Source organism: Coregonus clupeaformis, chromosome 37 (genome assembly GCF_020615455.1).
Source record: "Coregonus clupeaformis isolate EN_2021a chromosome 37, ASM2061545v1, whole genome shotgun sequence".
Taxonomy (NCBI): domain Eukaryota; kingdom Metazoa; phylum Chordata; class Actinopteri; order Salmoniformes; family Salmonidae; genus Coregonus; species Coregonus clupeaformis.
Window position 1 is genome coordinate 9,356,902 of NC_059228.1, and position 27,286 is coordinate 9,384,187.

Below are 27,286 nucleotides of genomic sequence, written 5' to 3' on the forward strand. Positions count from 1 at the left end.
CTGGCCAAGGGCCGAAGACGTGGCCGTAATATTATTGGCCACCGGGCCATGGTGGATGTCCCAGGCCAGCGAGGGGGCAATATAACTATGTGTGCTGCCATATCGGAGAATGGTGTGGCCACTCACATCCCCAGTCTTGGCCCATACAATACACAGAAGCTCCTCATCTTCTTGGACCGCCTTCATGTTGATTTGATCCCTGAAAATGAGAGCGGTCTCGTAGGGCCTCACCTACCACAATATGTCATTGTATGGGACAATGTGAATTTCCACCGTGGCCCGCTCATCAGGGCCTGGTTCACTACTCATCCAAGGATGGTCATGGTGTTCCTACCACCTTACTCTCCTTTCCTCAATCCTATTGAGGAGTATTTCTCCGCTTGGAGGTGGAGAGTGTATGAGCATCGGGCTCAAGATCAGAGGTCCCTGCTCCATGCAATGGACGCTGCGTGTGAGGATATTACAGGAGATCAGTGTAGGGGATGGTTGCGACATGCACGCCGTTTCTTCCCTCGTTGCATCGCAAGGGGAGAATATACGCTGTGATGTGGACGAGAATCTGTGGCCAGACAGACAGCAGCGTGTGGATGGCCAGGAGGGTGAGGACAGCGACCAGTGAAGAACTGTTAGTTGTGAAACTCCAGCTTTATTTACAGCACTGTAGGCTGCATATAATTTTCATTGTTTTTTGTTTGTGTGTTTATATTACAGTATATTATGCTGTATACATTTTCTTTTACTCTGATGTATGGAAGTTACTTTATGTGTGTGAATGATAATGGTTACAATTTCCTTGGCAGTATGAGTGCAATGTGTGATGTCAAACCTTGGAGGCTACTCTTACCCTAAAATCCTATTTAGTTTTTTTCAGTTTTATACACAATTGTATTCTGTTAGCTAGACAAAAAACAGTACAGTAACCATTGTCAATGAAGGACTGGGCTAAGACTGAAAGGTGGACATGAGGGATATTTCAATGGTCCTCTGCCATAGTGACAAAACATCTAAACATTTTGACTTGCAGTGCTTACACAATGCCAAAGGGACGAAGCATTTTGGGGGCACTGACTGTTTAAATGAGAAGGAAATTTAGTTTTGACACATGCGTGAACTGTTTTGGGAGAGGTATGAGCTTTTGCAGGTGAACCATGGTGTTGTGCCGAACCATCCACGTTATTTTGGCTAAAGCACCAAGAGTGTTGAGAACGTCCGGTCTGTTTCAAGAAATGAGCCAAAGCAATTGAGAAGGATCTTTGCCATTTTCGTGGCACTGACTCCTTATATGGGAAAGGAATTTAGTTTTGAAGCATGAGTGAACAGTTTTAGGAGAGATATGAGCTTTTGCAAGTGAGCTATAGTGTTGTGCTGAACTGTAAGACTGTTTTGCCAAATGATCTTAGAGTTTTGAGAATGTAATTTCTGTTTCAAGAAATGAGCCAAACCAATGGAGAAAAACTGTAAAACAGAAACACCAAAAATGAAACCAAATAAATTGTCACCAGAAGGTGGAGTTGTTCACTCATTTTCACATAATTTTGGTCCTAATTTTCCTGTGGACCAAGGCAGTGGTTGTTGTCTTCACAGAAAAACAAGCCAAAATCACCACTAGAGTTAAAATCAAAATCAAATCAAATCAAATTGTATTTGTCACATGCGCCGAATACAACAGATGTAGAGCTTACAGTGAAATGCTTCCTTACAAGCCCTTAACCAACAATGGGTTGTTGTTAAGAAGCCTTTTTGACCCAGACTTGGCGCTCCGGTACCGCTTGCCGTGCGATAGCAGAGAGAACAGTCTATGACTACGATGACTGGAGTGTTTTTAGGGCCTTCCTCTGACACCGCCTGGTATAGAGGTCCTGGATGGCAGGAAGTTTGGCCCCAGTGATGTACTGGGCCGTATGCACTACCCTCTGTAGTGCCTTGCGGTCGGAGGCAGAGCAGTTGCCATACCAGGCGGTGATGCAACCAGTCAGGATGCTCTCGATGGTGCAGCTGTATAACTTTTTGAGGATCTGAGGACCCATGCCAAATCTTTTCAGTCTCCTGAGGGGGAATAGGCGTTGTCGTGCCCTCTTCACGACTGTCTTGGTGTGTTTGGACCATGATAGTTCGTTGGTGATGTGGACACCAAGGAACTTGAAGCTCTCAACCTGCTCCACTACAGCCCAGTCGATGAGAATGGGGGCATGCTCGGCCCTCCTTTTCCTGTAGTCCACGATCATCTCATTTGTCTTGATCATGTTGAGGGAGAGGTTGTTATCCTGGCACCACACTGCCAGGTCTCTGACCTCCTCCCTATAGATTGTCTCATCGTTGTCGGTGATCAGGCCTACCACTGTTGTGTCGTCAGCAAACTTAATGATGGTGTTGGAGTCGTGCTTGGCCATGCAGTCATGGGTGAACAGGGAGTACAGGAGGGGACTGAGCACGCACCCCTGAGGGGCCCCCGTGTTGAGGATCAGCGTGGCAGATGTGTTGTTACCTACCTTCATTACCTGGGGGCGGCCCGTCAGGAAGTCCAGGATCCAGTTGCAGAGAGAGGTGTTTAGTCCCAGGGTCCTTAGCTTAATGATGAGCTTTGAGGGCACTATGGTGTTGTACGCAGAGCTGTAGTCAATAAATAGCATTCTCACATAGGTGTTCCTTTTGTCCAGGTGGGAAAGGGCAGTGTGGAGTGCAATAGAGATTGCGTCACCTGTGGATCTGTTGGGACAGTATGGAAATTGGAGTGGGTCTAGGGTTTCTGGGATAAGGGTATTGATGTGAGCCATGACCAGCCTTTCAAAGCACTTCATGGCTACAGACGTGAGTGTTACGGGTCGGTAGTAATTTAGGCTGGTTATCTTAGCGTTCTTGGGCACAGAGACTATGCTGGTCTGCTTGAAACATGTTGGTATTACAGACTCGGTCAGGGACATGTTGAAAATGTAATTGAAGACACTTGCCAGATGGTCAGCGCATGCTCGGAGTACACGTCCTGGTAATCCGTCTGGCCCTGCGGCCTTGTGAAAGTTGACCTGTTTATAGGTCTTACTCACATCGGCTACAGAGAGTGTGATCACACAGTCATCCGGAACAGCTGGTGCTCCCATGCATTCTTCAGTGTTGCTTGCCTCGAAGCGCGCATATAAGTAATTTAGCTCGTCTGGTAGGCTCGTATCACTGGGAAGCTCGCTGCTGTGCTTCCCTTTAGTTTGCAAGCCCTGCCACATCCGACGAGCGTCGGAGCCGGTGTTGTACGATTCAATCTTAGTCCTGCATTGACGCTCTGCCTGTTTGATGGTTCGTCGGAGGGCATAGCGGGATTTCTTATAAACACCCGGGTTAGATTCCCGCTCCTTGAAAGCGGCAGCTCTACCCTTTAGCACAGTGCGGATGATGCCTGTAATCCATGGCTTCTGGTTGGGATATGTACGTACGGTCACTGTGGGGACGACGTCATCGATGCACTTATTGATGAAGCCTGTGACTGATGTGGTGTACTCCTCAATGCTATCGGAAGAATCCCGGAACATATTCCAATCTGTACTAGCAAAACAGTCCTGTAGCTTAGCATCTGCGTCATCTGATCACTTCCGTATTGAGCGAGTCACTGATACTTCCTGCTTTAGTTTTTGCTTGTAAGCAGGAATCAGGATAGAGTTATGGTCAGATTTTCCAAATGGAGGGCGAGGGAGAGCTTAATACGCGTCTCTGTGTGGAGTAAAGCTGGTCTAGAGTTTTTATTCCTCTGGTTGCACATGTAACATGCTGGTAGAAATTAGGTAAAACTGATTTGTTTCCCTGCATTAAAGTCCCCGGCCACTAGGAGCGCCACCTCTGGATGAGCATTTGGGGAGTTGCTATGAACACTAGAGTTGGCTGCAAATCTTCAGTGAAGGGAAATTTGAAGGGGGACCATCAAGTGTGAGATTGCGAGGTCACTTACTTGACAAAACAATCTACGTGTGACATGGATGCTTCGTAGTTCTTCCCGCCCACCTCTTGACAGTGCACTGCGATGAAGTGGGGCTTGTGTGATTGGACAGTCTGCAGAGAAGAGAACAAGGCATAGCATTAACGACTCTCTAGATACAACTACTTGAAGTAATTTCATTGAGGTCATAATCATTCACAACACAAGTAACTTCTCACCTAAATTACATATCATTCTAAACTTAGATTCGATAAAATAAGTGATACAGACTTCTTCAAGAGAGCCCTGTCCTCTAAACAGCCTGCAGAGTCAGATTTCAGATTCCCACAAATAGCAGAATTAAGGGATTTAAAACTCCCTCATAAGACACAACAAGCAACCATTTACTGCACAGTGAAACCCTAATTAGGTCTGGTGATTTTGGAGTTGGACAGAAGCTGGGTAACACCCAAGACTGGAGGACAAACGACTATCAGAGGCTAAGATACATTACAGCCAACAGGGAAAACCGTCCCAGTTACTGTACAGTATATTGTCAGACAGAAGGCATGTAGCTTGCTTGTTCCATGAGTCATCACGGATGTGCCTGGGGCTCTGTGCGCAGGGTATGACAGAACGCCGGGAGTTTGAAACGTCTCACTAAATCAATAATGAGTCTTTCGCTATCAGGAAATGTTAACATTATTATGTCAGAATATAGGGAACACTGTGAATGTGACTGATCATAGGCCTACTGTTAGAAAATAACACATACTGAACATGAATGAAGAGATGTTGGTAATCTACACTGATAAACACCTGCCCTGGTCCCAGATCTGTTTGGGCTGTCTTGCCAATATCTATGGTCATTGGCAAGACCGCACAAACAGATCTGGGATCAGGCTAACAAATACCTGGTCAGAGCAGAGGGAGATGTTACAGTCATTTCCACTCCAGAGGCACATGACCTCTCCCATGTCCCCACTGTCCCCTAACACTAAGAGGTGTTTCTGAGTATACTGCCAGCGAGCCCAGAGTGTTTAGAGGTGCCAACCCGTAACGGAAAATCCATAGCTGAGTGAATTACAGCACTCATAAGCACTCACAGGGTCAGCCTATGGATGGTGGGCAGGCCGTAGATCACGGTCACCCAGGAAATGTGGCCCCCCAGGGGGGTGTTAAGCCTGGTCCAGGCCTGGAGCCCTACTCTGGCCCTACTCCACTCCACCCGCCTGCATTATTCTTACTAAAGGCAAAATCAAATAAAAGTAATGTATGTAGTGCAATAACACTATGGATTTTCTATCAACCTTTGGCTTGTCACTGGGCCCCTAAGAACCAGGGTTCTCAAACTTAGAAGGATTAGTGGACCTATCAGCATCCACTGGAAAGCTCAGACTCTGGGAGCTTTAGCTAGCTAAGTTACACTGTGTTTGAACCTGTAGACATGCGAGAGGGAGAATGCTGGACTTAATGTGTGTGTTTGTATTTGTCCAAGTGTGCATCTTCTGTTTGTTTTTCCAGGCAGTGTATCTCCAGCTCTAGTTTCTCATTGGCCTACATTTTCCTGAAGCCTAATTATATCCTATTACTATAATCAGAAATGCTATTGATACAAGGCCAAACAACAACAACTATCCAAGTTACCTCCATCTTTCTGAATGCCAAAGAATTGGCCCATTCTAGCTACCCTCAGAGGCACCATCTGTTTGTTTTCATTTCAGACTAAGAGTTATAGTTCACAGATTGACTCTCAATAGAAGGTACAAATACACATTTGTACAGTGGTCAAAGTGTTGCCAGCCTAAGAGCAGTAAAGACCTATCAGTTGCAGGGAACTCCCTTGGCAGCATGGAAGTTGCTATACGGTTGATGCCATTAGACCGCACCGCACTTGTGATGACACAGGTACCACACAGCGGAAATCTCTCCACCTCTGAAATGTTGTGAGATGGTGACATGTTTGTCAAAGGGGTGCGTCCTCTCTTTCCCTTAATCCTGTATCGGTTTGGATTCCTAAGAAATTCCCTTAGTTATACCAACGACATATTTTCATCCTTTAATAATATTTACTTAATCACTACCCTGGAATATATAAGGCGCTTGTTTTATTTGATGGCCAAACAATGTAGGCTAATTATGTGGCAAAGAATAATCATAAGGCCTAGCTTGTAAGTCTAGTTATCAGTTTGGAAACATTTTCCATTTTTCATTTACATCAATATCTAACTGGAACACACACATCATTGATCTCCACCAGTACAAATCCATGTATAGCAGCCTACATCTAAACTCATAACTGATTCACACTATAGGGCTGAAGCAAACCGTAAAGTGCTGGGCCTGATATTTTCTTCAGCAACTATGATGGATGCGTAACCTGGCCAGCCCAGTACAGCTTGGCTTCGGACAGTTTGGCTCAGTAGCGTAAAAAGGGTATCAGATCAAATCAAATCAAATGCAAATAGTCCCGGTAGCCATGATTAGCTGTTCAGGAGTCTTATGGCTTGGTGGTAGAAGCTGTTAAGAAGCCTTTTGGACCTAGACTTGGCACTACGGTACCGCTTGCCGTGCGGTAGCAGAGAGAACAGTCTATGACTAGGTTGGCTGGAGTCTTTGACAATTTGTATTACATTTTTACATTGTAGTCATTTAGCAGACGCTCTTATCCAGAGCGACTTACAGTTAGTGAGTGCATACATTTTTCATACTGGCCCCCCGTGGGAATCGAACCCACAACCCTGCCGTTGCAAACGCCATGCTCTACCAACTGAGCTACACGGGGCCCATTTATGGCCTTCCTTTGACCATTTTTAGATCCCCACTGCTTTTGTGACCACTGGCTCACATCAAGCGCACCACTTCCACGGCTAATCTAACACGGCTGCTATCAGGCTGACTTGTCAAATGTGTGTCGTCACAGCAGCCTGGGTTCTGAGTTGCAGACTGCAGTGAGGTGAGATGTGCTATGTTTGTGTGATGAGCCATCTATCCCTGGGGATGCCTGGATATGGATGTAGAGAGCAGCTGGCTGGAATGAGTCAGAGTTACTGTCCCTGTAGCTACTGTATCAACAGTAGTCAGCACACCTACTAAAATTGATATTTTCTTTTTTTTAATGTACTCATCAATTTACACACAATACTCCATAATGACAAAGCAAAAACATTTTTTTTTTTGCTAATTTATAAAAAATAAAAAACTGAAATATCACATTTACATACAGTACCAGCCAAAAGTTTGGACACTACTCATTCAAGAGTTTTTCTTTATTTTTACATTGTAGAATAATAGTGAAGACATCACAACTATGAAATAATACATATGGAATCGTGTATATTTTAGATTTTAGATTCTTCAAAGTAGCCACCCTTTGACTTGATGACAGCTTTGCACACTTGGCATTCTCTCAACCAGCTTCACCTGGAATACTTTTCCAACAGTCTTGAAGGAGTTCCGACATATGCTGAGCACTTGTAGGCTGCTTTTCCTTCACTTTGCAGTCCAACTCATCCCAAACCATCTCAATTGGGTTGAGGTCGGGTGATTGTGTAGGCCAGGTCATCTGATGCAGCACTCCATCACTCTCCTTCTTGGTCAAATGGCCCTTACACAGCCTGGAGGTGTGTTTTGGGTCATTGTCCTGTTGAAAAACAAATGATAGTCCCACTAAGCGCAAACTAGATGGGATGGCGTATCGCTGCAGAATGCAGTGGTAGCCATGCTGGTTAAGTGTGCCTTGAATTCTAAATAAATCACAGACAGTGTCACAAGCAAAGCACCCCACACCATCACACCTCCTCCTCCATGCTTCACGGTGGGAACCACACATGCGGAGATAATCCGTTCACCTACTCTGCGTCTCACAAAGACACGGCGGTTGGAACAAAAAATCTCAAATTTGGACTCATCAGACCAAAGGACAGATTTCCACCGGTCTATTGTCCATTGCTCGTGTTTCTTGGCCCAAGCAAGTCTCTTCTTATTATTGGTGTCCTTTAGTAGTGGTTTCTTTGGAGCAATTCGACCATGAAGGCCTGATTCACGTAGTCTCCTCTGAACAGTTGATGTTGAGATGTGTCTGTTACTTCAACTCAGTGAAGCATTTATTTGGGCTGCAATTTCTGAGGCTGGTAACTCTAATGAACTTATCCTCTAAAGCAGAGGTAAATCTGGGTCTTCCTTTCCTGTGGCGGTCCTCATGAGAGCCAGTTTCATCATAGCGCTTGATGGTTTATGTGACTGCACTTGAAGAAACTTTTAAAGTTCTTCAAATTTTCCGGATTGACTGACCTTCATGTCTTAAAGTAATGATGGACTGTTGTTTCTCTTTGCTAATTTGAGCTGGTCTTTTACCAAATAGGGCTATCTTCTGTGTACCACCCCTACCTTGTCACAACACAACTGATTGGCTCAAACGCATTAAGAAGGAAATAAATTCCACAAATTAACTTTCAAGAAGGCACATCTGTTAACCTCTTAAGAATCGGACCCTTTTTTTCAAATTTCGCCTAAAATGACATACCCAAATCTAACTGCCTGTAGCTCAGGACCTGAAGCAAGGATATGCATATTCTCGATACCATTTGAAAGGAAACACTTTGAAGTTTGTGGAAATGTGAAATTAATGTAGAAGAATGTAACACATTAGATCTAGTAAAAGATGATACAAACCAAAAAACATGCGTTTTCTTTTTGTTTTTTGAAATGCAAGAGAAAGGCCACAATATAATATTGCAGTTTACGCGCAATTTAGAATTGGGCCACTAGATGGCAGCAGTGAGTGTGCAAAGTTTCATATTGATCCAGTGACGCATTGCAATACTGGACTATTTTGTATCAAGTCTGCCCAAATGCGCCGAATTTGTCATTGATACATTTTCAAGTACATAACTATAGAGAACATACAAAAATGATATGGTAATACAAAATGTAAGTTTACACACTCCCAGGAATGTCATACATGATGGATCATTAGCTTATACACTAACTTTCACACATCTAGATGGCCGGGCGGGTGGGTGTGGAGCCAGAGACAGCAGGGGTTCAAACTGTAGAACCCAGTTCCTACATTTGAATATAAAAATTGATTTTATCAAACAAAACTACTTCGAAGAATCTCAAATATAACATATATTACTACATGATTCCATATGTGTTATTTCATAGTTTTGATGTCTTCACTATTATTCTACAATGTAGAAAATAGTAAAAATATAGAAAAACCCTGGAATGAGTAGGTGTCCAAACTTTTGACTTGTACTGTATATACTTTTTTTGATTAACGTTCTCCCCTGAATCGTTATAACAACTTAGAATAAATTAGCCATGTACTATAATTACTCTAGATTACTTCATTTCTCTAAGTAATGTGATTGGACAAGACTGAGTATCCTGTGAGGCCAGTGGCCTATGACAGCCGGGTAAGGTTTCCAATGCAAATAGACTGAGGGATCATTAGTGCTGAGCGATTAGTGTTTTTTAAAGTCGGTTCACATTACTTTATTTAAATAAAATATTTTGGTTATGTATATTACATATTTGTTTTTGGTATGATGATTACTTTATTATTTCATTAATAAACCTTCAATAATGGTAGTGACTGACCATTATTGCTTATCACTTATTAATAAACCATCCTTTATTCACTGCCTGCTGTCTGACTAAATCATTATTTCAGTAGTTCTTCAAAGTAGATAAGGCATACTTTTAACACTGGTAAATAACAATAATGCACAGGAAGGAACCAATCAGAACAGGCAGCTGTAGGCACAATCGATTCTGGTCATTGTAGAATTACCACGTTTTCTGTGCTTTTTCTATGATGAGTTGGACATGTCCCAAAGCTCTAGAGAGCTTCTGTGTTGAGCTCTCAGAAAAAAATATGAACTAAATGGAATTCAAATAATTTAACCGACGTAGATCAATTAGTTATTTAACCCTTTAGCCCGCAATAGAATTCTAGAACGATGCTGTAGATTAATGAGAATTTTCAAGATAAAGCTCATTTTCTCACACATTTCAAACAAACAGACATAGCTCAAAAACACATGACAATTACAAGTTAACTTAGTTTTAAAGAGCACAACCTCTTCTTTAATATGGCACCACATTCATGTCAATGGGAATAACACTCATTTTTTCTTCCATTCTGTAAAGACACTCACTATCAAAAAATTATTAACACTCAACACAAAAAACCCTAGAGTATTTAAATTGTAGTAATTTTGACTAAATTACTCACTTAAAATATACCAAGTATAATATATTATCCTTACAAACATTAAAACATTCTCCAAAATGTGACCTGAGGACAATATTCAGAAAGTATTTCAAAACCCACACAAAGTAGGTTATTTGATTGACAACAATTCTTACTTCTGTAACAATTCAAAATGCACAGTATCTTTCTCAATATTTAGTACAGACCAGGCCTGACACAAAATGTAGAAATAGTAGCCTACTTTGACAACAATTCAGTGAACGCAACAAGTATTAGATAGACAGATAAAGAGAGAACATCAAGTTGAAGTCGGCAGTTTACATACACTTCGGATGGAGTCATTAAAACTAGTTTTTCAACCACTCCAAAAATGTCTTGTTAACAAACTATAGTTTTGGCAAGTCGGTTAGGACATCTACTTTGTGCATGACACAAGTAATTTTTCCAACAATTGTTTACAGACAGATTATTTTACTTATAATTCACTGTATCACAACTCCAGTGGGTCAGAAGTTTACATACACTAAGTTGACTGTGCCTTTAAACAGCTTGGAAAATTCCAGAAAATGATGTCATGGCTTTAGAAGCTTCTGATAGGCTAATTGACATAATTTGAGTCAATTGGAAGTGTACTTGTGGATGTATTTCAAGGCCTACCTTCAAACTCAGTGCCTCTTTGATTGACATCATGGGAAAATCAAAAGAAATCAGCCAAGACCTCAGAAAAATAATTGTAGACCTCCACAAGTCTGGTTCATCCTTGGGAGCAATTTCCAAACGCCTGAAGGTACCACGTTCATCTGCACAAACAATAGTACGCAAGTATAAACACCATGGGACCACGCAGCCATCATACCGCTCAGGAAGGAGACGCGTTCTGTCTCCTAGAGATGAACGTACTTTGGTGCGAAAAGTGCTTATCAATCCCAGAACAACAGCAAAGGACCTTGTGAAGATGCTGGAGGAAACAGGTACAAAATAATCTATATCCATAGTAAAACGATTCCTATATCGAAATAACCTGAAAGGCCGCTCAGCAAGGCCAGACTACGGTTTGCAACTGCACATGGGGACAAAGATCGTACTTTTTGGAGAAATGTCCTCTGGTCTGATGAAACAAAAATATAACTGTTTGGCCATAAGGACCATCGTTATGTTTGGAGAAAAAAGGGGAATGCTTGCAAGCCAAAGAACACCATCCCAACCGTGAAGCACGGGGGTGGCAGCATCATGCTGTGGGGGTGCTTTTATGCAGGAGGGACAGGTGCACTTCACAAAATAGATGGCATCATGAGGAAGGAAAATTATGTGGATATATTGAAGCAACATCTCAAGACATCAGTCAAGAAGTTAAAGCTTGGTCGCAAATGGGTCTTCCAAATGGACAATGACCCCAAGCATACTTCCAAAGTTGTGGCAAAATGGCTTAAGGACAACAAAGTTCAAATTCATATTTCACACTGTCACTTTAGTGTTTGCATTGAGCCTACAACATGTCATGGAACTTCTGGAAGCACCATCCTGCAAAGTGGCACAGAACACATAGAACACCCAAAGGAAGTTTCTACACATCTCCCACTCTTTGGCCTGCGTCCACTCAGGATGCACACCACACACCTCTCTTGCACCCTTCAAACTTAACCTGCTTTCAAATGATGAGTTACAACTCGGTCCCTGGTGCCACACTCCTGGCTCCCCTCTTCCTGCCACTGTAGCCATATCACAAAGTGAATGCACAAGCTGCATTTCGAATGGCTTTAGGGACCCGCTGGGAAGGGGCCTTTGCAGGGTCCCCCACACAATGTACACATTTATGATGGGAATGTTGAGCATCCCCCAAAACATGTATTGCATAATTTTCTCCTTGTGAACATTGTAATAGCTCCTCAGTTGGTCAATATGGTCATCCCCACCCATTTTGTTGTTGTAATCCATTACAAGCTCTGGAACAGATAAAGGTTCCTACCACTTTTAAAAACAACTCCAAAACCCTTGCCACTGTCACTTGAGGCCCAGGCTGTGTGGTACAAGTGTGAATGGTGGGACCTGGGGCAGACACAGAAAAGTAGGCTCCCCTCTTGGGTGTGCCCTCCCTCTGCTTCCTCCTCCGCCTCTGCTTCCTCCTACCCCTCTGCTTCCTCCTCCCCCTCTGCTTCCTCCTCCCCCTCTGCTTCCTCCTCCCCCTCTGCTTCCTCCTACCCCTCTGCTTCCTCCTCTCCCTCTGCTTCCTCCTCTCCCTCTGCTTTCTCCTCTCCCTCTGCTTCCTCATACCCCTCTGCTTCCTCCTCTCCCTCTGCTTTCTCCTCCCCCTCTGCTTCCTCCTCCCCCTCTGCTTCCTCCTCCCCCTCTGCTTCCTCCTCTCCCTCTGCTTCCTCCTCTCCCTCTGCTTCCTCCTCCCCCTCTGCTTCCTCCTCCCCCTCCACTCTCTCTCCACTCTCCTCTCCTCTCGCTCCACATCTCTATCCCTCCAATCAGCTCTAAATCCTCTTCCTCCCTGCCTTTTGCTGGTGAGTCTTGACTTTCCACATCACCTCCCTCTCTTTCACTGACCTAGAGTAACAGAATAACAGAGGGAGAGGAGCAACAAATAGGATACAATTGTGGTCAGGAACATAATCTCTCTCACACTGTCCCTCTCTTCCTTATCTTTTTCTCAACCATACACTTATCTCTCTTCTTAATAATCACCTCTTAGGGGTTTCCATAATAAATTGTGTGATCGAGTCTCTCTCTCTCCCCCTAACTACAGAGTTCGACAATGTTAGCTGATTAGTTACGAAGCTGGGACAGTTTCCAAATGAAGTGCATCGGTAGAAACAAGACAAAACAAGCAACTTGTTAGCTGGCTATGTAAACAAATATCCAACTCAATATCATGAGCTCCACTGCGCAGGCATCTACACTAACACGACAGCTAAGCCGTCAAATAATAGGAAAACGAGGCAACGTTTAGCCTATGAATATCTGCACCTAGCAAACATGACAAACCATAACCTAAGCCCAACAGATAAAGACAAATTACTCTAACCTTACTTTCGGTGACTAGTTAGCTGGTTGTCTGTATGGCTAGCTAGTGAAAGTGATAGCTGAGGTTGACGCTTCGTGAGCGCTGCCCAAATTTACCGCTACACACAACTTTTCCAGCCTGACAGACTAACTAGCTAGCTAGCTAGAGCAAGCAGCTTGGACCGTTTACAACAAGACAAAACAACTAACTAGTTAGCTGACTATATACACAGCTAAACACTGCAGCCATTTCCATGAGACAGAGAGCAATCATTCAAACTCCAGTGCAGATGTGCTTGCCTGTACCAATCATGTAATCATGACACTGCATCAAACACTGACAACACCAAACATATATCTGCTGTTTACTTACAGTGCATTCGGAAAGTATTCAGACATCTTCCCTTTTCCACATTTTGTCACGTTACAGCCTTATTCTAAAATTGATTAAATAAATGTTTTTCCTCATCAATCTACACACAATACCCCATAATGACAAAGCGAAAACAGGTTTTTAGAAATGTTTGCCTTATTTAACTAAGCATTCAGACCCTTTGCTATGAGACTCAAAATTGAGCTCAGGTGCATCCTGTTTCCATTGATCAACCCGATGGTCACTGACAAAGCTCCAGAGTTCCCCTGTGGAGATGGGAGAACCTTCCAGAAGGACAACCATCTCTGCAGCACTCCACCAAGCAGGCCTTTATGGTAGAGTGGCCAGACGGAAGCCACTCCACAGTAAAAGGCACATGACAGCCCGCTTAGAGTTTGCCAAAAGGCACCTAAAGACTCTCAGACCATGAGAAACAAGATTCTCTGGTCTGATGAAACCAAGATTGAACTCTTTGGTCTGAATGCCAAACGTCACATCTGGAGGAAACCTGGCACCATCCCTACGGTGAAGCATGGTGGTGGCAGCATCATGCTGTGGGGATGTTTTTCAGCGACAGGGACTGGGAGACTAGTCAGGATTGCGGGAAAGATGAACGGAGCAAAGTACAGAAAGATCCTTGATGAAAACCTACTCCAGAGTGTTTTTTATTTGTAATAAATTTGCAAACATTTCAAAAAAACTGTTTTGGCTTTGTCATTATGGGTTATTGTGTGTAGATTGATGAGGGAAAAAACAAATGTAATCAATTTTAGAATAAGGCTGTAACATAACAAAATGTGAAAAAAGTCAAGGGGTCTGAATACTTTCCAAATGCACTATTTCACTCACCTCAACATCATCGCTTTGATGCAAGGATGTGTCCGAATCTGTATCACCAACCAACATAGATACAGCCTCTTTGACAGTGAAAAGCCGTGTCTGCTTTGGTAACGTCATTTTGAGTAATGAAGTGAAAAGTAAAAAGACAGCACACCCTGTTTCTGGTTTCTGGTTGATGACAACAGCCAGGCAAAAAACGACAACAGGTTGTGTGTCTTCAATTTTAATGGCAGCGCTTAAAGCATCAGACAAGCTCAGTAGCCTACATATAGCTGATTTTATTCAAACATTGGGTGTTTCTATATATGGAAAAAAACAAGTTTAAAATTTTAGACCAATCGTTTTTTTTGGGGGAGCACAGCCCTAGCGGCCGCTATAGTAATTTAAAGAAAGGCTGTCGACGGCCGCTATGGGTTCTAAAGAGCTAAATATTGAGGAAAACGCCCAGCTTTGCTTAAGTGAAGCTCACTTCAGTCTGTGCTACTCTGACACGTGTTGTGTGCCAGCCAAGTGGATTATTGAAAGCTGCCTGGATGCCCATCAGATCCATGGAGGAAACATAAATAACCTTATGACCCAGGACCAAGGGCTTCCAAAAGGCTGTAATGACAGTGGGTCAGTTGATGTGCTTATTGAACAAACAGTAACACACATTTAAATCCTTCAATACAGTAGACAGTCTATCAGATCACTCATAGATGTATTGTAGTGGAGTTAGTAAATGCCTTGCCAGTTTACACTTGTCTGTTGTATACTATGGCCTCACCTGCAGGAAGGGTGTGACTTCGTGCCTGCTATGCGAGTGTTTGTACGGTATGTCCCCGATTCTAATCCAAATAACACATTTTATTTCCTGAAGCTGCCTTTCAAGGAAAACCCTGAAGCAAGGGCTTGTATCAACAGTAGGCTAATTCCTTGAGAGTAATTCAATCTCACAAAAAGGATATTGCACCTTACTGTATCTGATGGCTTTGTTTAACACTGAACTTCAAACTACCTTCCACAAAAGAACAATCTTTAAAAAATAATTACTCCAAATGTGGTTTGCAGCAGTGCGAGTTACTATCCAACACTATCAAGTCTAGTGAGACATTGGACTATTTTTCAATATAAACTGTTTCATCCACTGTCTAAACTTGTACATTTTTAAAAGAATGTATACCAACGGGACGAAGATCACTTGTCGATATAGTGATGCTGCAATTCAATCGCTTGCATCATCTATTCCTTACAACTTAAAATTCCTTACAACAGACAGAGGTCTTCATTAATGTATTCATATTGCGAGTGATTGAGAGAGACTACAGTATGTGTGCTAAGCTGATAGATAAGCAAGTTAGAGAGCCGTGTGAGCAGGGAAAGTAGTGCCAGGCTAACATAGCGTAGTCTAGCGAGGCTCATGACTGTGAGCTCTAGCAGTCACTGGTGCTGTTCTTGCCCAGTAGCCCTGGGAGTAAAGAGTCTGATACTGCTTTCCATGACGTCACTGAGCAGCAGAGCACAGAGCAGCACAGAGCTGGCTTGAGCCTGCAGGCCTACCTAGCTCACACAGCAGGGGCATACCTCTCTCTCTCAGTCTATCTCACTCACGCTTCCTCCATCTCACACAAGGCTCTCTCTCACACAGACAAACACGAAAGACCACCGCCCCTCGCCCCACACACACAGTGTATGTCCTGTTAACCTCATCACATAAACAAAACACACAGCATCGCACACTTAAATCATGAGGCAATCAACCTGTCCATGCATGCCTCAGGGTTCATTCACAGTCATACACATAGAGTGAGAGCATGGTGGACAATGGACAGACTAGTGTTCAAAAGCCAGCTGATCCCATGACTTCTCTTGACTGTTGTATCGAATGTGTGAGGGTGTGAGACCAATTGTGCATTTGTGTGTGATTATCAGGAATTCATCTGGATATTTGTATGACTTGAAAACCAACGCCAAAGAACTGTGAAAAATAGCACAGAAAAAACAGCTTATTTAGAACCATGTGCAATCTTTTCACATTTGATTTTGGACGTGTTTTTGTGTATCTGAGTCTAAACAGAAAATTAGCTGACTGTCAAACTGTGTTAGTGTTACTCTATGTGTGTGACGTGTGAGAGCCAGGAACAGGGTTGACTTTGACACACATACACCGTACCAGAATTTCATTAGAACAGTCAGTGTACCTCGCTACCGTCACCACACATTTCAGTGTGTGTGTGTGTGTGTGAGTGTGTGGGTGTGTGTTGAACCAACAGTAAGGTGTATTTACCTGTATCCTTAATAAGCCAAATGGTAACCTCTTTTTCCAACTACTCCCCAACCACTGAGCTATTTGAGCTCTGTTTAGCTTAAGCAAAGAACGGGTAGCTTGAATGATGACTACAGAAAGCATTAGCTTTCCTGCATTATTTCCAAGGAGAAAATATTTCTGCAAGCACAAACACCTGTTTGAGTGCAGGCAATAGTGTTTTTGTGAAATGTGGTTAATCCGAAGGCAGACCTCCATGTATGCTTGCTTGTTCTAAAAGGACTTCAAAATGGCTGATAAAAATGTATCACAAGCCAATACACACAGGTCCTCTGTATAAGGCATGTATAAGGTATGTGATTTCCGACCTTCTCTGTCCACTTGTATCAGTGTATCTCTCTATGTGTATCTATATCCTTGTCTTTCTGGCTCTGTGTATATTCTCATCTCTGGCTGTTTATATGACTGTGTGCTTATCCTTGTGTCTGTGTCACTGTGTATATCCACATCTCTATGGCTCTGTGTCAATGTATGCTATCAATTTGTCTCTATGGCTGTGTGTGACTGTGTGTGTATCCTCAGATCAGAGGCAGCAGTAAGGCCCACTGCAGCACAGGGACATAACTACTGTAACAAACACACAATGGCTGAATGGTCACCAGGAAAGATAAGGAGAAGCAGCCTGCAGTCTTTAATACCTCCCTCACTTCCACCAGATAGGGGAGCTCGAGAGAGAGACATGGGCCTACTGAATCACTCCCTCTCCACACACAATGCACTGCACACTACTGTACAGTGCATACCAACTCTCCTCATTCAGCCACTGGCTTCCGCAGTGATTCAGTTCAACAAGCTAGGAGAGAGACATGGGCCTACCCTCCCTTTATAGTCCCCACTCACCACACTGCACACTCCTTTACAGTAACATACCATCTCTATTCACTAATATCCACAATAACATGTCTACGTTTCATAGTGATAGTATAGCTTAGCTGTGTACTGTAAGTTCACAGCAGCAGAAACAGGAGAAATCCCGAATGAACCTGCATACTACTGTAGGTTATGAGGCAAGGGGGGGGTGGGTGTACATGCAGTTAACCTGAATTAAGCCTAGGTCTAATCCTCTTAACAGGTGACTTGTATCTGCACTCTTTGCTTCCAGGACCTTGGCTTGGCACATAACCAGTAGGCACAAACATGCATCATTCTAATATACACCTGGCAACTAAGCTCATGCCACTCTCATTGGCATAGAAGGCAATGGTCCATCTTCCTAATGGAATACAGTACAGTACTACCCTCTTCACACAAATATTAAGCCGGACCAAGCTGAGTTGTGCTGTGATCGTTACACATCCACCATAGTTGCTGGAACGGTGCCAGTGAGGACAAGGTGAAAAGGAAATATACGATACAGCTCAGTATGGTTCGACAGGATAGAATGTAAGGGGTACAAACGTTTCCTTGTAAGACTTGTTTCATGTTGTACTCCTCATTGATATCCCCCTCTGTGTTCTGGCCTTAGCATAACTGTCTCACTATGAGGCAACAGTAGAGTCACTGAGTGCTACAGCTGTCTGTCTATCCATCTGAATTGACTTCCCCTGCTAGAGTGGAAAAAGTTGTGGTTTCTCAGATGTTCCTATGTAGATCAAAGGTAAGATATGTCATGGCCTGTGCTCTCTCCTCCTCAACGAGCCAAACACAGCCCAATGACTCTACTGATATAGCGCTAGAAATGCACAGAGCAGATAGACCTTAAGAAGAGATGTTCATGTATTCAGCACTGCTTCAATATGGAGAGGATAGGGTCAACGTACCTGGTAGAATTCCCGCAGCCATGTCTTCTGTAGGTTATCAAGCTGAAAAGACCAGATAAACTCTGTCAGTCAGGTAATTTGACAACATATATTTTATGACTCTTAAATGACATTCTCCTCCCTTTTTCTCATTGTTGCAAATATACTCTCACATGCATGCATCTCACACACACACACACCTATGGCTAACAAATGAAGGGACAGTTAGCATTCAGTCATATCATAGTAATAACACTAAGGAAAATGGCCTAGGTGGCATACGGGCGATTCCGTGGGAAAGTCAACCTGAGCATGCCCAAATAAAGTTAGTAATTTACTAATAAAACCACGTTCATAATTATCCTAAAACGTCTAGGTGTTGGTGTTTAGCAATTATTTGAAAAGTTTAAGCAGGAAATTGCATGAATTTTTACCATTAAAGAGTAAAATGCTCAAAAAAGGCTTTTCAGTCAATCATACTTCATGGCTTTTAGAAAGGGCTCACAGAGCTGGTTTTTCCACTCACAGCTGTCCCCCCGTGTTAGTTATGAAGTTGAGATATTAATGAAGCAATCAAATCAAATCAAATTTTATTTGCCACATGCGCCGAATACAACAGGTGTAGACCTTACAGTGAAATGCTTACTTACAAGCCCTCAAACCAACAATGCAGTTAAGAAAAATAAGTGTTAAGTAAAAAATAGATAAGTAAAAAATAAAAAGAGAAAATAATTAAAGGGCAGCAGTAAAATAAAATAACTGTAGGGAGGCTATATACAGGGGGTACCGGTACAGAGTCAATGTGCGGGGGCACAGGTTAGTCGAGGAGCCAAATTAATGTAATACAGACCAAATTAAAGTGTCTTGAATCTTGTAATTGCTTTCGACTGTAATATCAATGGTACACTAGTGTATACAACCTTATGTTGTAAGGAAATTGTGTTTCCATAGCCAGGGCTGACAGTGAGGACTTGTGAAGAGCAGAATCAACAACCTCTGCATAATCAAAACAATTGTTTTGTGAGGTGCTAAAGTTCACAGTTAGCCGTTGTTATGTAAATGCAAGCTTAAAAGTACCAGTGGCATGGCTTTGGCCCCAGGTGAGAGCAGGTCCGCCGGAGCCATGGACCAGTGAGACACAGGTGCCGGTCCGCGTAGATGGAAACCGAAAAGTCTGAGCCTTCAGGGTAAAACACTGGGGTAAATCATGTATGGACATAAGCCATACGTCCACAAACACCAGTGGTGGGTTTGGCGTCAAAATAATACTGTAAAATACAGTGGTGGATCTTTGATGTTATGGGGCTATTTTGCTTCCACTGGTCCTGGGGCCCTAGTTAAGGTCAACAGCACCATGAACTTTACTGCAGTACCAGGACATTTTAGATAAAAACCTGGGGGATATCTTTATCTATATACTTCCGGACATCTGACATTTGATTAGATATAAGGTGTAGACTTGCTCATATACGGAGCTAGGATATTCTCCGTAATGGGACAGTTTCTACATGTATCCAATCCAGACCTCCGAAATCTCCCTGCTACCGTATGATTCCAGGGAGATATCTGGAGTGAGATACGTTCAAGATACGCACCTGATGCACGTGGATCTGCTTACATATTTATAGAATATTCTAACTCCAGAAAGGGTATGTGTCAACATGCTGACATATCTAAGCCTTTATAATCAGGCATGAACAAATCCACACATTTTCAGAAATGTATCGTATCTGTAGTCATTACCTGATAATTTATGTATCCGTATTTTTAAAACAATTAATCATTTCAATAGATATCCTTACATGATATGTGAATCATAGATACAGTATTTTTATGTTTCATCCTTGTATGTCTGATCAAAAATGAGCTAAATCAGACTCATGCAAGTGTGGCGCAGCAGTCTAAGGCACGGCAGTGCTTGAGGCGTCACTACAGATCCGGATTAGATCCCGGGCTGTGTCACCCGGGTTAGGGGATGGTTTGGCCGGCCGGGATGTCCTTGTCCCATCGCGCTCTAGCTATTCCTGTGGCGGGCCGGGTGCATGCACGCTGACATGGTCGGCAGTTGTACGGTGTTTCCTCCGACACATCGGTGCGGCTAGCTTCCGGGTTAAGCGAGCATTGTGTCAAGAAGCAGTGCAGCTTGGCAGGGTCGCGTTTCGGAGGACGCATGGCTCTCGACCTTCGCCTCTCCCAAGTCCGTACGGGAGTTGCAGCGATGGGACAAGACTAACTACCAATTGGATATCACGAAATTGGGGAGAAAAGGGGTTGTAAAAAAAATATACAGTGGGGAGAACAAGTATTTGATACACTGCCGATTTTTCAGGTTTTCCTACTTACAAAGCATGTAGAGGTCTGTAATTTTTATCATAGGTACACTTCAACTGTGAGAGACGGAATCTAAAACAAAAATCCTGAAAATCACATTGTATGATTTTTAAGTAATGAATTTGCATTTTATTGCATGACATAAGTATTTGATCACCTACCAACCAGTAAGAATTCCGGCTCTCACAGACCTGTTAGTTTTTCTTTAAGAAGCCCTCCTGTTCTCCACTCATTACCTGTATTAACTGCACCTGTTTGAAATCGTTACCTGTATAAAAGACACCTGTCCACACACTCAATCAAACAGACTCCAACCTCCACAATGGCCAAGACCAGAGAGCTGTGTTTAGGACATCAGGGATACAATTGTAGACCTGCACAAGGCTGGGATGGGCTACAGGACAATAGGCAAGCAGCTTGGTGAGAAGGCAACAACTGTTGGCGCAATTATTAGAAAATGGAAGAAGTTCAAGATGACGGTCAATCACCCTCGGTCTGGGGCTCCATGCAAGATCTCACCTCGTGGGGCATCAATGATCATGAGGAAGGTGAGGGATCAGCCCAGAACTACACAGCAGGACCTGGTCAATGACCTGAAGAGAGCTGGGACCACAGTCTCAAAGAAAACCATTAGTAACACACTACGCCGTCATGGATTAAAATCCTGCAGCGCACGCAAGGTCCCCCTGCTCAAGCCAGCGCATGTCCAGGCCTGTCTGAAGTTTGCCAATGACCATCTGGATGTTCCAGAGGAGGAATGGGAGAAGGTCATGTGGTCTGATGAGACAAAAATAGAGATTTTTGGTCTAAACTCCACTCGCCGTGTTTGGAGGAAGAAGAAGGATGAGTACAACCCCAAGAACACCATCCCAACCATGAAGCATTTGCTTTTCTGCAAAGGGGACAGGATGACTGCACCGTATTGAGGGGAGGATGGATGGGGCCATGTATCGCGAGATCTTGGCCAACAACCTCCTTCCCTCAGTAAGAGCATTGAAGATGGGTCGTGGCTGGGTCTTCCAGCATGACAACGACCCGAAACACACAGCCAGGGCAACTAAGGAGTGGCTCCGTAAGAAGCATCTCAAGGTCCTGGAGTGGCCTAGCCAGCCTCCAGACCTGAACCCAATAGAACATCTTTGGAGGGAGCTGAAAGTCTGTATTGCCCAGCGACAGCCCCGAAACCTGAAGCATCTGGAGAAGGTCTGTATGGAGGAGTGGGCCAAAATCCCTGCTGCAGTGTGTGCAAACCTGGTCAACACCTACAGGAAACATATGGTCTCTGTAATTGCAAACAAAGGTTTCTGTACCAAATATTAAGTTCTGCTTTTCTGATGTATCAAATACTTATGTCATGCAATAAAATGCAAATTAATTACTTCAAAATCCTACAATGTGATTTTCTTGATTTTTGTTTTAGATTCCGTCTCTCACAGTTGAAGTGTACCTATGATAAAAATTACAGACCTCTACATGCTTTGTAAGTAGGAAAACCTGCAAAATCGGCAGTGTATCAAATACTTGTTCTCCCCACTGTGTGTGTGTGTATATATATATATATATATATATATATCTATATATATATATATATATATACACACACACACACACACACATCTTTGTACTTCTTCACATGGCGGTGACACATCTGAGCATACATTTGCACCATATTCAGTAGTAGGCTATAAAAAGGCACGGAAAGGCAAAAATAGTTATGTTTAATCCAAGTTCCTATTTCCAAAGCACATCTCTGCTATCATCATAAATCCAGAGTTCCAATCACAACACGTTTTCTGGAAAGATGCAAATGAAGGCAATCTTTGTGAGAAATGTATTTTATTTCTTTAACAGAAAATAAAAGTTGCACACCCTCAATACCCCTGCCTGCCCAGTTTGTTATTATGGACGATGCGATGGGTGCAGATTGGGTTGTCAGCGGCGGTCCCTCGCAGTCCAGACCCAACGTGGTGGTAGAGTGTTGGTCTGTGATCCACTCCAAACTGTCAATGCATAAATAATGACTCAAAATTGTAAGAAAATATTGTCATTTCACATAACCATACCACAAGTTAGCTACTCTACCTGCTTCATTCATGAGAAGAAAACCAACTGAAACTAGCTAGCTAGCCATGTTGCTAGCTAGCGGTCACCTTCAGGCTTTGAGGTATATTCTGAACAGCTTCTCACTGCTTTTGTTTTCCCAGTTGTCAGCTCAACACCGTTTACACACTCATTTGTGGCGCCCAAATAAAAAAATGACAGTTGGAACTCTGCAGCAGAAAATACGTGATTTTTGTTGCTAGGCTACCAGTTAAATTGCTTTTAAATTGCGGTTTGCGCACACCTTTATCCAGAGGAGAGGGAATACAAAAATGAACAAAAACTATCAAAGGTGTAAAATCTCAAAGGCGTAAAGTTTTTAGTGTCTGAAATAATTATATGTATTTAATTTGTCAAATTATTGAGCATGTCCTCAAACCTCAAATAAGCATCAGAAATTGTCCTTATTTAACATACACTATATATACAAAAAAAAACAGTAGTGAATTTGGCTATTTCAGCCACACCCGTTAGTGGTGGAGGAGGAATAATTGTCTGGGGCTGTTTTTCATGGTTCGAGCTAGGCCCCTTAGTTCCAGTGAAGGGAAATCTTAACGCTACAGTATACAATGACATTCTAGACGATTCTGTGCTTCCAACATTGTGGCAACAGTTTGGGGAAGGCCCTTTCCTATTTCAGCATGACAATGCCCCCATCCACAAAGCGAGGTCCATACAGAAATGGTTTGTCGAGATCGGTGTGGAAGAACTTGACTGGCCTGCACAGAGCCAGTCTTTATATGCAAAATGCATATAAAGATCCTGATATGGACCTCAGCCAAGAGCATATGCATTGTATGTGATGAGAAAAACATACTATGTAGGCCTACTGTCAGTATTTTCTAAATTATCGTTTTTGTGGTCAGGTCAGTCAAGAAGCCTGCTCTTTTGGGTATGTACTCCCCCCAAAGGGTACTATAGAGATATCAAAAGTTGTATTAATAGTTTGTTTATCCAGTCTGTGAGACATTAAAGTTATGATTTTGCGTGCATATGTAATGTCCATAACGCTGAAATCACCCATACACAGTATAAATCTATTAGGCCTAATATCTGTTTTAATAGAGCCGCCCCCATCCAGCGGCTCTATAGGAAGGTAATATCCATGCAGTCTGCTGCTCTGGGTCTACTGTCAGTCTTTCAAAAACTCCCCTTCTCTCTGCCTCTCCACTCTAAAAAGGCCATTCACAGGAACCTGGACATTTCATTTGCGCTGTGGTGGAAATAGAGACAGAGCCCGGGGCAGTCTACCATTTAAGGAAAGATCTCCCCATGTCGATAACTGGGCTCTGATGAACTGGTGTGTTGTGAGTTCATTCTGCAGCAGAGAGACTATATTAAGAATGCTGGAGAGAATTCAAGTACTGTAACTGGTGACTTCAGAGTACTGTACAGTAGTAGGCTGAGGTGCAGTATCCCTGGATAACATCAACAGGGGAGAAAGCATACCTTTACACTCTTAATCTTAAACACTCTAAAAACGTCACCATGGCAACCTTCATAAAAAAAAAATCAACTTTCTCTTATGCAACATCCACACTCACTGTAACAGTTCGTAAGGCCTTTGTTTTGCCGTTAAAAACACACTGTTGATCCTTGAACCGGCTGTCATATCTGATCTGAGGCCAGCGTTTCCCACACGTGCTCTAGTGGACCGTCATTAGGAGGTCCGTCGGTCTCTGTTGATGTTTCAGGGAGCATCGGAGTCTCTCCAGAGCAAGACAGAGTAAACTGGCCACTGAGGGAGTGCCAGGGGACTGGCAGGCTAGCGTCGGCATCAGGGCCACTATAGGTGGGTGGGTGTGGGTCACGTGTGTGCGTGCGTATGCGCTTGTGTGTGTGCATGTGAAGCGAACCGGAGCTCCATCCGTGGTACCGGACAAAGCCAGATCACAGCATAGGACTATATAAGGACATGAGCACTGGACCCTGTCATTAGTCACACAGGGAGAGAATGAGAGAAAGAAGGAGGGAAAGAGAGACAGAAAAAGAGAGGAAGAGAGAGAAACATAGAAAGACAGAGTGTAGGTCTCACAGTGAAGAAAGTGTCTAAAGCCACCTGACAGTCCGTTTATGGGATTATACGCAGTGACCCCTGTGTGTGTGGTAGGGCTGACCCCATTTAGTCGACTGGTCGACAGAGATTTCTTTAGTCGAGCAGTAGCAAAACTATATACAGTGCCTTGCAAAAGTATTCATCCCCCTTGCCGTTTTTCCTATTTTGTTGCATTACAACCTGTAATTGATATGGATATTTATTTGGATTTCATGTAATGGACATTCACAAAATAGTCCAAATTGGTTAAGTGAAATGAAAATAAGAACTTGTTTCAAAAAATTCAAAGAAATAAATAACGCAAAAGTGGTGCGTGCATATGTATTCACCCCCTTTGCTATGAAGCCCCTAAATAAGATCTGGTGCAACCAATTACCTTCAGAAGCCACATACTTAGTTAAATAAAGTCCACCTGTGTGCAATCTAAGTGCCACATGATCTCAGAATATATACACCTGTTCTGAAAGGCCCCAGAGACTGAAACACCACTAAACAAGGGGCACCATGAAGACCAAGGAGCTCTCCAAACAGGTCAGGGACAAAGTTGTGGAGAAGTACAGATCGGGGTTGGGTTATAAAAAAATATCCGAAACATCCCACGGAGCACCAATAAATCCATTATTAAAAAACAGAAAGAATATGGCACCACAACAAACCTGCCAAGAGAGGGCCGCCCACCAAAACTCACGGACCAGGCAAGGAGGGCATTAATCAGAGAGGCAACAAAGAGACCAAAGATAACCCTGAAGGAGCTGCAAACCTCCACAGCGGTGATTGGAGTATCTGTCCATAGGACCACGTTAAGCCATACACTCCACAGAGCTGGGCTTTACGGAAGAGTGGCCAGAAAAAAGCCATTGTTTAAAGAAAAAAATAAGCAAACACGTTTGGTGTTCGCCAAAAGGCATGTGGGAGACTCCCCATGAAGGTACTCTTGTTAGATGAGACTAAAATTGAGCTTTTTGGCCATCAAGGAAAACGCTATGTCTGGCGCAAACCCAACACCACTCATCACCCCGAGAACACCATCCCCACAGTGACGCATGGTAGTGGCAGCATCATGATGTGGGGATGTTTTTCCATCGGCAGGGACTGGGAAACTGGTCAGAATTGAAGGAATGATGGATGGCGCTAAATACAGGGAAATTCTTGAGGGAAACCTGTTTCAGTCTTCCAGAGATTTGAGACTGGGACTGAGGTTCACCTTCCAGCAGGACAATGACCCTAATCATACTGCTAAAGCAACACTTGTGTGGCTTAAGGGGAAACATTTAAATGTCTTGGAATGGCTTAGTCAAAGCCCAGACCTCAATCCAATTGATAATCTGTGGTATGACTTAAAGATTGCTGTACACCAGCGGAATCCATCCAACTTGAAGGAGCTGGAGCAGTTTTGCCTTGAAGAATGGGCAAAAATCCCAGTGGCTAGATGTGCCAAGCTTATAGGAGACATACCCCAAGAGACTTGCATCTGTAATTGCTGCAAAAGGTGGCTCTACAAAGTATTAACTTTGGAGGGATGAATAGTTATGCACGCTCAAGTTTTCAGTTTCTTTGTCTTATTTCTTGTTTTGTTTCCCAATAAAAAATATTTTGCATCTTCAAAGTGGTAGGCATGTTGTGTAAATCAAATGATACAAACCCCAAAAAAATCCATTTTAATTCCAGGTTGTAGGGCAACAAAATAGGAAAAACGCCAAGGGGGGTGAATACTTTCGCAAGCCACTAATATATATATAGATATATCATGTGTACAAGACACCTGTCTGATTTGCACCTGTCTGAGTGGACTGATCCATTGTGGAGGCTGTGGGGATGGCGCAGTCCATCAGTCTAAGACATGTGCTACTGAAAATGTATATGGTTATATTACAAAAGAACAAAGGTGCAACACTAATAAAAATAATATGATTTTATAACAAATGCGCTTTCTCCTGCGTTGGATAGTGTCCACGGTTCAGCAACACATCAGTGCGCTGTTGAATTGGCGCCTTTTCCTAGACCATGTTGCTATGTGCATAATAGTTAACCAGCATATTGGTGTTGAGAACAATGCGGCGGAGGCAGCAGCAGAATGAGGAGATGAGAAAACAGCCATTGCCTTATTGTCTAAGAAAAGTGAGGAGAGGAAACCCCAACTTAATTAGGTCTATAATCAATAGCCTAACTGTTAAAGGTGCATGGCTTTATAAATCATCAATATATCTACAGAAATAAGAGAGATCCTGCTTCTGTTGCCTGTTTGTGTGTTTGTTTAATAGCCTACTGATTCCGTGAGCACCAAGCCTCATTCAACGACATGTCAAGTAAACAATATCACAAATTCGGCTGTTTTTAATCTTTGCTTTGCTGTAAAAGGCTTTACATTTTTTTTTCTCCATTAGAACAGCCTCTCTGGTATTATTTTTAATTTAT

General features: G+C 43.0%; 1 protein-coding gene across 2 annotated transcripts in view; it reads right to left on the reverse strand.

Annotated features, from left to right (window-relative positions):
• Nucleotides 1-27,286, reverse strand: part of LOC121553490 (inositol polyphosphate-5-phosphatase A) — a 286,624-nt gene that overhangs the window by 153,219 nt on the left and 106,119 nt on the right. For both annotated transcript variants that reach the window (XM_041866626.2, XM_041866625.2), the window contains exons 2-3: nt 18,406-18,447; nt 3,932-4,032 (exon numbers count right to left, since the gene is read on the reverse strand). In XM_041866626.2, the coding sequence (XP_041722560.1) occupies nt 3,932-4,032; nt 18,406-18,447 (143 nt within the window). The remainder of the gene's footprint in view (nt 1-3,931; nt 4,033-18,405; nt 18,448-27,286) is intronic.